General features: G+C 43.9%; 1 protein-coding gene across 1 annotated transcript in view; it reads right to left on the bottom strand.

Annotated features, from left to right (window-relative positions):
* Positions 1 to 12,064, bottom strand: part of LEKR1 (leucine, glutamate and lysine rich 1) — a 283,385-nt gene that overhangs the window by 83,083 nt on the left and 188,238 nt on the right. The window contains exon 7 of the mRNA XM_073626080.1: positions 6,640 to 6,721. Coding sequence (XP_073482181.1) covers positions 6,640 to 6,721 — 82 coding nt within the window. The remainder of the gene's footprint in view (positions 1 to 6,639; positions 6,722 to 12,064) is intronic.

The raw sequence follows: 12,064 nt of genomic DNA, 5'->3' as shown, positions 1-12,064 counted from the left end.
TTCATTGCTGTCACAAGGAATGTAAACATCCCTTGTGACAGTAATAGGCAGTGACAGGTACTCTTTATGGAGGGATTAGGGGTCAGATCCCTTCTTTGCAACTTAAAAGTATTCAGATCGCCAAAAATGGCGACTCTGAATACTGTAATTTTTATAAATTAGAGTCATTGGCAGCCGAGTAAACCGGAAGTAATGTTGTGACATCGCTTCCATGATTTTACATCGGAGGCCCGATCGGAGCAGAATCCGGAGACCCAATCGGAGATATCCTCTATGTCTTGCAGAGAAGCGAGGTCAGGTGATCTGTTCAGCATCACAGGAACAAGCAATCTCCATCTTTCACACAACTGCACAAGCGCAGTGTACTTTCCCTCCCCTGTAACAACTGTGTTGCGCTCAGCTGCTGCTGCAACAGGGGGAGGAAGTACACAGCGCATTTGAGCTTGAGTGAAAGTAGAAGCGTGCTTACTGTTGTGCTATTGGGGGCATGCTCAACGAACCACACACCCTGGCTTCAATGCATCAGCAGATGCCTCTGAATGGTAGTTGTTTGGCCAGGATTCAGGGAAACTGCACATAGCCTGCAGGGATACCATATACCACTAGCTGACTGCCCACTGCCTTTTACTCTTGCTATGCGGCTCCACTGTGCTGGATCACATCCATGTCTGTGATCCAGTATTTCCAGGTAGGGGGCACCCGAATCGCAGTACAGAGCCCTGTGTTTACTAAGAACACAGGGCTCTGTACGTGGAGCAGCAATGTCCAATCACAGCGGGAGCGGGTTGCCGGTGGCGCACATGCGTGCCCAAGACCCCGAAGTGCAGGATTATGTACAGGTACGTGATTCTGCACAGGCGAGCCACCATATATGTACTGTATACGGTCGGGCCTTATCGGAATCCCAGATTGTGCAATGGTCCAAAGCATTTGGTGGAGGGGGGATTATGGTGTTGGGTTGTTTTTCAGGGGTTGGGCTAGGCCCCTTAGTTCCAGTGAAGGGAACTCTTAAAGTTTCAGCATACCAAGACATTTTGGACAATTCTTTTTTATTTCATGCTCCCAACTTTGTTGGAACAGTTTGGGGAACTTGGCTGGCCTGCACAGAGTCCTGACCTCAACCTGATCGAACACCTTTGGGATGAATTAGAGCGGTGACTGCGAGCCAGGTCTCCTCGGCCAACATCAGTGCCTGACCTCACAAATGCGCTTCTGAAAGAATGGTCAAACATTCCCATAAACACACTCCTAAACCTTGTGGACAGCCTTCCCAAAAAAGAATCTGTTCTAGCAGTCCTAGCTGCAAAGGGTGGGCCAACTCAATAGTGAACCCTACGGACTAAGACTGGGATGCCATTAAAGTTCATGTGTGTGTAAAGGCAGGCGTCCCAATACTTTTGAAAATATAGTGCATATGTGAACGGAGCCTTAGCATGAAATGTTTCTGTGTTTTTTAAATATTTACAGATTATCAGGCATTCAGCCTTCTGAAATATGGGCCAATTGAGAAAGCAAAGCCAACGTCTTTTATTCAAGCATTCATGAAAAGCAGAGTAGGATATAAAAGAAGATAGCCACATGTATTTGTGATAAGAATGGGAAAATTTACACTTATTAGCTACTATTACATAACAGGTTGTCACTATGTAAAAATAAAATTCATGCCTTTTTAGTACCTGAAATAAACTACAGGCAAACAGATAACCATGCAGTTGTGATATATACACTGATCATAGTATTAAGATCACTGACAGGTTAAGTGAATAACATTACATAGTTACATACCGTGTTTCTCCGAAAATAAGCCCTACCCCGAAAGTAAGACCTATCGTGATTATTAGGGCGGGCTGCAATATAAGCCCTACACCGAAAATAAGCCCTAGTAAATCTTATTAAAAGTCCTGTAATTCTTTTGTAAATATGGGCCAGTGTCTCCGTTTGCTGCTGTATTAAAAAAAACATGTTTACACCCACCGCTGACCCGCCGGAGGTCCTCTTCTCTCCTCCCGGCTGACGTCTGCTGCCTCTTCCTCTTCTCTTTCCTCATCTCCTTCGAGATCTCAGAGAAGAAGAGGAGCTTATAAAGGTGTTAAAAAGGTACTTTTATATAAAACTGTGGACACACTGAACTTCATACCAGTAAAACAGATTACATAATTTCATAATGATGTAAAAAAATGATGTAAAAAACAGACTCCTGACCTGACAATGTGGGGGATGGGGGGGGGGGGTGGGAAGACAGAGGACAAAGAATTTTTAGATTTTAACAGGTTTTTTTTAGAAAATAGAGATGGATAAATGACACAGCACAAACACTATACGGTCTATCATGCTTTAAAGGAACAGGATTTTTTTTTTTTTTTTTAAAGCAACAACCCCTTTAAGACTGTCAGCCAGACAGACTTGAGACCTTTTGCGCACTTTATGCCTATACCGTATTAATACCAGTATTACCGGTATTAATATAATGTAATACATTAAATAAATAAGACATCCCATGAAAATAAGCCCTAGTGTGTTTTTTGTAACCAAATTTAATATAAGACCCGGTCTTATTTTTGGGGAAACATGGTAGTAGGTGAGGTTAAAAAAAGTCCATCAAGTCCAACCAATGTGTGTGATTATATGTCAGTATTACATTGTAAATCCCTGTATGTTTTGGTCGTTCACGTGCTTATCTAATCGTTTTTTGAAACTATCAATACTCCCCGCTGATACCACCACCTGTGGAAGGCGTTAAACCTCTTTTCTTCTAATTTCAATGAGTGGCCACCTGTCTTGTTAAACTTCCTCCTGCAAAAAAGTTTTATCCCTATTGCGGGGTCACCAATACGGTATTTGGAAATTTAAATCATATCCCCTCTCAAGCGCCTCTTCTCCAGAGAGAATACGTTCAGTGCTCGCAACCTTTCTTCATAACTAATATCCTCCAGACCCTTTATTAGCTTTGTTGCCCGTCTTTGTACTCGCTCCATTTCCAGTACATACTTCATGAGGACTGGTGTCCAGAACTGGACAGCATACTCTAGGTGCAGCCGGACCAGAGTCTTGTAGAGCGGGAGAATTATCGTTTTATCTTTGGAGTTGATCCCCTTTTTAATTCATGCCAATATTCTGTTTACTTTGTTAGCAGCAGCTTGGCACTGCATGCCATTGCTGAACCTATCAACTACTAGGACCCCCAGGTCCTTTTCCATCCTAGATTCCCCCAGAGGTTCTCCCCCTAGTGTATAGATTGCATTCATATTTTTGCCACCCAAATGCATTATTTTACATTTTTCTACATTAAACCTCATTTGCCATGTGGTTACCCACCCCATTAATTTGTTCAGATCTTTTTGCAAGGCTTCCACATCCTGCAGAGAAGTTGTTGCCCTGCTTAGCATAGTATTGTCCGCAAATACAGAGATTGAACTGTTTACCCCATCCTCCAGGTAGTTTATGAACAAATTAAATAGGATTGGTCCCAGCACAGAACCCTGGGGCACCCCACTACCCACCTCTGACCATTCTGAGTACTCCCCATTTATCAGTACCCTCTGAACTCACCCTTGTAGCCAGTTTTCAATCCATGTGCTCACACTATGGTCCATGCCAAAGGACCTTATTTTGTACAGTAAACGTTTATGGGGAACTGTGTCAAATGCTTTTGCAAAATCCAGATACACCACGTCTACGGGCCTTCCTTTATTTAGATGGCAACTCACCTCCTCATAGAAGGTTAATAGATTGGTTCGGCAAGAACGATTCTTCATGAATCCATGCTGATTACTGCTAATGATGACGTTCTTATTACTAAAATCATGTCTATAGTCCCTTATCATCCCCTCCAAGAGCTTGCATACTATTGATGTTAGGCTAACTGGTCTGTAATTCCCAGGGATGTATTTTGGGCCCTTTTTAAATATTGGTGCTACATTGGCATTTCGCCCATCAGCTGGTACCATTCCAGTCATTAGACTGTCAGTAAAAAATCGGAACAATGGTCTGGCAATTACTTGACTGAGTTCCCTAAGTACCCTCGGGTGCAAGCCATCTGGTCCCGGTGATTTATTAATGTTAAGTTTCCCAAGTCTAATTTACATTGATTATCTTGTTACAATGGCTTCTGAAAGTCAGCGGGATATATTAGTCAGCAAGCAAACATGTTGTCCTTGAAGTTGATGTGAAAAAAAAGCAGAAAAAATGGGCATTGCAGTTTGTTATGCATGGGCCTACGTAACCACAGACCAGTCAGGTGCCCATGCTGACCCGTGTGCACAGCCAAAAGCTCCTTTAATGAACATAAGACCTGGACCACAGAGCAATGGAAGAAGGTAACCCGGCCACTTGAATCATATTTTCTCTTATATCATGTGGACGGCCAGGTGTGTACATTGTTTACCCGGGGAAAACACGGCACCAGGATGCAGTATGGGAAGAAGAAAAGTCAGTGAAGGCAGTGTGATGCTTTGGGCAACGTTCTGCTGGCCTGCCATTCATCTGGACATTACTTTGATACATACCACCTGCCTAAACATTGTTGCTGACCAAGTGCATCCCTTCATGGAAATGGCATTTCCTAATGGAAGTGGTCTCTTTCAGGAGGAAAATGTGCACTGCCACACTGCAAAAATGGTTCAAGAATGATTTGAGGAACACAACAAGTTTTCAGATCTCAATCTATCGAGAATCTGTGTGATGTGTTGAAAAAACAAGTCTGATCCATGAGGCCCTACCTTGCAACTTACAGGACTTAAAGGATTTGCTACTGACGGTGTAGTGCCAGATACCACAGCATACCTTTAGGCTGTTTTGGTGGCAAAAAGGGGAGCTACTCAATATAAGTTGGATCATCATGTTATGACTGATCGGTGTATAAGAGAATTGTTTTTTCTAAAAGATTTGCACTGACATATATTCAGTAAGTCTTGTGATTACCTTGTGGCACACTGCCTAGCCCAGAAGGAAGACACCACCACTAATTTCTGGTTCAGCTTTGAAGCTTCCTGGTGCCCTCTCCACCTACAACTTTGTTATTGAATAGTGAATGAATCAGCCTCGGAAGCTGTTAAACTGGACAGTGAAATAATAAAAAAAAGTGGAATTATCTTTCTGGCTATGCAGTATCGCAGAGGTGTGTAAATCACAAAAGTAGTCTAGGAGAATTACAAATCAAGCATTCCAAATCAAGTTCAGTTTTGTAAATATTTCAATGATACATGTAGGCATAGCAAAAGGACTTGTGTTTCAGAAGAGCACACCTTATCCACTGCCTGGTGCCAGGGTCTAACCTCCTTCAACGGTTTGAAGGAAGTTCAAGCATGTAAAAATGTAGTACATTTGCAAACAGACTTTGTCCATATTAAAAGCGCTTTCAATTTTTGCATGTCTTGCCGTTTGTTAAGTTAGGAGCAAACTGCGCAGTCCTACATGTCTTTTTTGCTGTTTTACTAGAAACAATTTCCTAGTTATACCTGTGTAAAAATGTATCCTTTCAACAGTACAAAGTTTCTCTCTTGTTTCATCTGGTTAATGATGTCAGACAATGTGTATATATATATATATATATATATATATATATATATATATACACACACACATTATGGAAATACAGACTGCAATTTTTTTCCTCTTGAAATATGACAGCCCTGGGGGTAACAGGTGACTCCCCTCTCCACAAATGATCATGTATGGTCCAGCTGCTTTCTACAGTAAGGGCACTACTTATGAACGAGATCCATTCCGGAAGTTTGTTCGTAAGTTCAACTTGTTCGTGAATCCAGCAAAGATCAGCGCTTGCAGACAAAGGCTGCAAGCCCAGATCAGTCTGTTCTGGCGGCCCCCTGTCAGAACACAAAGACACAGTGGGGGAGATCGCTGCATTAACATTGCGTGTGTTGGTACTGCGATCTGTCATTTTTTTCATTCAGCCTGCTGGGTTGAACGAAAAATAACTGAGTGTGTGTAGCCAGCTTTACAGGATGGGACACGTGAACACATGTTCGCATCTGTGAAAGTTTGTAAGTTGAATATTCGTATGTAGGGGACTTACTGTATACTTATGGTATCCTCTTAGGCTGGCTATACATTATACAATTTTCTTGTACAATTTTCTTTTAGATTTACCAAAACCATATAATATGAGGTCAAAACTTGAACATTTTCAATTTTAGTGCAATCAGGTAGGCCCTTGTACTACATGGTTGAAGGTAAGTTGAATAGGAAAATTGTATAATGTATGGTCAGCTTTAGGCTAAGGCTACCTTGGATAATTACCAGTCAAATATTAAGCACCTTTAGAACAGTCTAACAAGCCTTCTAATATTTATTATAAGTCTATGGTAGTGAGTATGACTCATATTCAGAGCTGGAAATGGGTTAGTTAATATGAATTACTAGGATTTGTACTTCAGCTGTGCTGTTTGCATTACCTCCCTGAATGAGTCTGAATATATACAAAAGGAAAGTGTATGTGAAACATTCCTCAAAGTAACCGTTGGAGAGCTCAGCATAGGTCATCTGGTGTTCCTTTCATAAGCAACGGATGTCTCTGAGTCAGCAGCTGCATATTACTAATGTGGCTGGCTGGTGTCAGGAATAGAGAGCAACGCCTGTATGCTGCTGTTTGTTTAGGAGTAAAAAAAGAAAGCGGCTTACATGGAAATGTCCTTGTGATGTTGCATTTCTTTAGTTACATTCTGGAAATTCAGTCCTAATGTTTCCAACTGTTGCTCGAAATCTGTGTGAAAGAAAACCATTATAATTAATGGGTTGAATTTTTCTAATTACACCATCACATTACAAATTGGCCTTACTTGAAAATAGAGAAGGTGTACTTAGATGTCTAAACAGTAGGCAGGAATTGTTAACATAAATTGCTGAGAATTTATGCCAAGATAAGGAGCACCTGTCAGACAACTCACTTTTCTGCTTGCCGCGAGCACAGGCAAAATCGATATACCAAGTAATGAATTGGGTAATATTGAAGCCTATTTTGCAGTAATAACACAAATATTTGATTTTCCTATGAGTTAGAAATGATTAAAGTGTCTTCCATATCAGTACATGTATGATAAAATTAAATACTTACTGATATGGAAGACCAATTTCATCATTTATAATTCATGGGAAATACTATTTCACAAGAATAATTCAGATGTGACAGCCTGAGTAAGCTATGGTGGTAATTTATACTGGTAAATGGGCAGTTCTATTAATATGGCCAAATGACATAAGTAGGGGTGAGAAGACAGAGAAGTCAAATCTCTCTGGCCTGATCACGGGCATGATTGGGATCCACATTTTCTGTTTTTCTGTATATGTTTCCCCCTTGCTACCCCTATCTCAGGGAATGGAGGGGCATTGCATTATTTTGTAGACTTATGCCGCGTACACACGGTCGGACTTTCCGGCATACTTGGTCCGGCGGACCAGAGTGTGCCGGACAATCCGCCCGTGTGTGGGCGGCGGCGGACTTTTCCGGCGGACTTCTTCCCAAAAGCCCGCCGGACCTAGATTTTAAACATGTTTGAAATCTTTCCGTCGGACTCAGTTTCGGGCGGAAAGTCCGCTCGTGTGTGTGCTGGTCCGACGGAAAGCCCGCTCGTGTGTAGGCTGGTCCGACAGACCAAATACGACACGAGGGGATGGTATTGCATCTCGCGCTCGCTGCAATAGGAAAAACAAATCTTCCTATTGCGGCGAGCGCGGGGCATACCAGGCCCTTAGGTCTGGTATGGATTATAAAGGGGAACCCCGCTACGCCGAAAAAACGGCGTGGGGTCCCCCTAAAATCCATACCAGACCCCGATCCGAGCACGCAGCCTGGCCGGTCAGGAAAGGGGGTGGGGACGAGCGAGCGCCCCCCCCCTCCTGAACCGTACCAGGCCGCATGCCCTCAACATAGGGGGTGGGTGCTTTGGGGGAGGGGGGCGCCCTGCGCCCCCCCCCCCAAAGCACCTTGTCCCCATGTTGATGAGGACAAGGGCCTCTTCCCGACAACCCTGGCCGTTGGTTGTCGGGGTCTGCGGGCGGGGGCTTATCGGAATCTGGGAGCCCCCTTTAATAAGGGGGCCCCCAGATCCCGGCCCCCCACCCTATGTAAATGAGTATGGGGTACATGGTACCCCTACCCATTTACCTAGGAAAAAAGTGTAAGTAATAAAACACACTACACAGGTTTTTAAAATATTTTATTAAACAGCTCCGGGGGGGGGGGATCTTCCTCCGGCTCTTCATGTAGCTCTTCATGTAGCTCTATTGCGAGCGGAGGTCCGGACTTCTGGGCTTCTGGGCTTCTGGGCTTCTCTTCTCTTCCCCCAGATGTTGACACGACGCTCTCTCCGGCTGGACTGGTCTCTGAGGGCTGCGTTGTGACTTATATAGGCGGAGACCCCGCCCCCATATGATGTCACAGTCCCTGGGCATGCTGGGACTAAAACGTCACAGTCCCAGCATGCCCAAGGACTGTGACATCATATGGGGGCGGGGTCTCCGCCTATATAAGTCACAACGCAGCCCTCAGAGACCAGTCCAGCCGGAGAGAGCGTCGTGTCAACATCTGGGGGAAGAGAAGAGAAGCCAAGAAGCCCAGAAGCCCAGAAGCCCAGAAGCCCAGAAGTCCGGACCTCCGCTCGCAATAGAGCTACATGAAGAGAGCGGAGGGGCCGGCCGAAGACCTGCGACACCGGGAGAAGAGGCCGGAGAGCGGAGAAGAACCAACCGGACGCCGGGAGAAGATGAAGCGGAGGGACCCCCGAAGCCGGAAGAAGACCCCCGAAGCCGGAGGAAGATCCCCCCCCCGGAGCTGTTTAATAAAATATTTTAAAAACCTGTGTAGTGTGTTTTATTACTTACACTTTTTTCCTAGGTAAATGGGTAGGGGTACCATGTACCCCATACTCATTTACATAGGGTGGGGGGCCGGGATCTGGGGGCCCCCTTATTAAAGGGGGCTCCCAGATTCCGATAAGCCCCCGCCCGCAGACCCCGACAACCAACGGCCAGGGTTGTCGGGAAGAGGCCCTTGTCCTCATCAACATGGGGACAAGGTGCTTTGGGGGGGGGGGCGCAGGGCGCCCCCTCCCCCAAAGCACCCACCCCCATGTTGAGGGCATGCGGCCTGGTACGGTTCAGGAGGGGGGGGGGGCGCTCGCTCGTCCCCACCCCCTTTCCTGACCGGCCAGGCTGCGTGCTCGGATCGGAGTCTGGTATGGATTTTAGGGGGACCCCACGCCGTTTTTTCGGCGTAGCGGGGTTCCCCTTTATAATCCATACCAGACCTAAGGGCCTGGTATGCCCCGCGACGGGGCTAGTAAGGTGTCAATCTCGCCGATAAAAGCGGCAAGATTGACATCCTTTTCTAGTCCCGTCGCACCTGAGTCACGTTCAAAATGAACGGACTTGTCCGTGTGTGGGCAAGTCCGTTCATTCTGAAAGTCCGCCGCAACTCCGGCGAAAGTCCGTCGGAAAGACGGGCGGACTTAGCCCGCCGGAAAGTCCCGGCGTGTGTGGGCAAGTCCGTCCGTTTTAAAGTCCGGCGCACCTGGCGGACAAAGTCCGTCGGAAAGTGTGCCGGACCAAGTAGGATAGAAAGTCCGCTCGTGTGTACGCGGCATTAGTTTACATTTATTCTGAAACCAGTGTAATTTCCATAGGTTCAGAGTCTACATAGAGGCTTTATTGTGTATATACGGGAGTTGGCTTACTGGTAAGGGATGCTACATCCGCTATATCACAGGAGTAACTCCTGTTTCGAAAAGTGCCTCCTAATGTATGCCACCTTTTTTACATCTCCATTCTTTTTTTTGTGTGTTTTACATGCAATTTGTAACACCAGATGGGATGTCCTATTGTATTTGCACAATGTCTTAAACAAAGAATTAAAAAAAAAGCTCTCTGCAGATCTGACTGGTTCCCACTGCCCTGGAGTTTATTGGAAAAAAAGCAATTTGTTTTACCCGCAAACCCAATTTGTCTACTGAAAGCAGAATGGTAGGGGATATCTGTTTAGTGACCTCACTGTCATAAAGGGAATGACTTGCTGTGAAAAATTCACTAGTTGTTGGTAACCTGTCTGAATAAAATATTCTTCACCCAAAAGGTTCCAGTCTAAGGGTCCTCCCCTCCTCTTTGACATTTGGCAATTTTTTAGGGGGGACCCCACAGTCTTCTGGGACACAACACATGTCCCAGAAGACTGCACATGTGCAGTGGGCATGGTAGACCATAGCTGTCACTATAAACACAGAAGTTCCTGTGTTTACAAGTGATGGCAGGAAGAGCAGGTGAGAGTAGTAGGTGGTGGCCGTAGGTGGTGGCCAGTGGTCGCTGCGGGCCACATAACAAGGCCCAGCGGGCCGGATTCAGCCTGTGGGCCTTGTGTTTGACACCTGTGCACTACTTCATCTGTGAATTTCTGGTGTCCAGCCTTATTTACAAGTACTTTCTCTTGTTCCTGGTGATATTTAGATGTTGAGCCTTTTCTGAGCATTTTGCTTGAGTTTTAGTAGCCATAAGCCTGGATTCTGGGTAGGTTTTTCCTATCAAGGTTCAACATTTTTATAAGGTGTCATTAAAATGTGTCTATATTTGCCAAAAAATAAATGTATTATTTTTTGGGAGTGTTATTATTGATGAAATTCAGACTAAACAATTTCCAACTTATTTTAATGCAACAATTTTTTGGTCATCAAAAAATGTTTAGTTATCAGCGTTTAAAATGTTTGTGCTATTTTTTTATAAATTGAGCTTCATTTGGTAGGAATTTCACTATATCCCCGCTTACCAATCAAAGGCCAGAGCAACTTGCGTGACTTCACATCACATCGGCGTGTAAAAGAAATCTCTGACATGAATGCATGTTCAAAGTTGAACATTTTTTTTTTAAACATGCACCCAGGCCAATTGCATATGTTCTTGTAAAGCCATATATGTATGTGAACTGCTTCCAGACAGACCACATTGCATTCCAATGAAAAAGGGTAGTCTGATCTGCCAAGTATAAGTGATATACAGTCCAAGACTATTGTTTTTAATAAATAATTATAGCTATGTGAATTTACTATTGTATTATTCATCGGGGCTATTTATTCTTCAACCTTATTGTGAAGTCAAGATGGAATGTGGGTGGAAAATGGATTAAGTCACCAGCATTCTTTAGTGGGAAACCCATAAAAAAGGTATTGTTCTTGAAAGGCTAATCAACATTAAATTCACATCACTCACTTCATGCTGGAAAAGACACAAGAATTCCTTTCGAAAATAATGCAAAAAATCCTGTTCGCAACTACCACACAGATGTGATAAGGAACACGTGCAACTGCTCGGCAAGCTAATGAATTTCTCATTCATGGAACGTTTTTCATAAAGGAGATTATGGACAAATGATTACAGTGTGGAAAGCCAAAATGAAACGACGGCCTTTCTTTACATGAAAGGGACTGCTGAAAACATATTATTTGACCGTCATCTGTTTTTCAGTACATTGTGTAAGACTACCAGGAATTCAAAAGCTTTGGTGAAAATGTGGAACAGAAAGATTCTCATGGTTTGTCATGCCACTGTGGCTCAGTATGTGGACAGAATGAACCATAATAGGGACTGTGAAAGACTATGGACAGCGTATGTCAGCGCTCTTGCTTGTGTTCTAACACAGAACAAATCACTCCAAGTCTTTTCCATTACTCCAGAGCCTACAATAATGAAATGTGTCACTGGAGTATTCTGTGGAAAGATGTGCTTTGTTAACAGCTATTAATGTGGCAGCAGCTTATCTGGAGAGGTTTTCTATGTGTCTAAAGGAGAGCTATTACAAAAAATTGTTCAATTAATTGTAATATTCACTTTATACAATTTTTATCTTTATGGTGTATTTAAAGCCAAAATGTTTTATTAGTTTTGAGTATGGAAGGGCTAACACCACTAACTGGTTTTTATTGCTGCTGTGCCCCCCTTGGTGAGCTTCACCCTCTCAATTTGTTCCACTGACCATTTTCACTGTTACTGAAAATAAGGGGAAATAATAGTTTACATATTTACATTAAAATGGCCTGCTTTGCATAGAACCCCTTACTGACTAAAT

The sequence above is a fragment of the Aquarana catesbeiana genome, linkage group LG04 (genome assembly GCF_042186555.1).
Source record: "Aquarana catesbeiana isolate 2022-GZ linkage group LG04, ASM4218655v1, whole genome shotgun sequence".
Classification (NCBI taxonomy): domain Eukaryota; kingdom Metazoa; phylum Chordata; class Amphibia; order Anura; family Ranidae; genus Aquarana; species Aquarana catesbeiana.
This window is presented reverse-complemented; position numbering and strand designations above follow the sequence as displayed.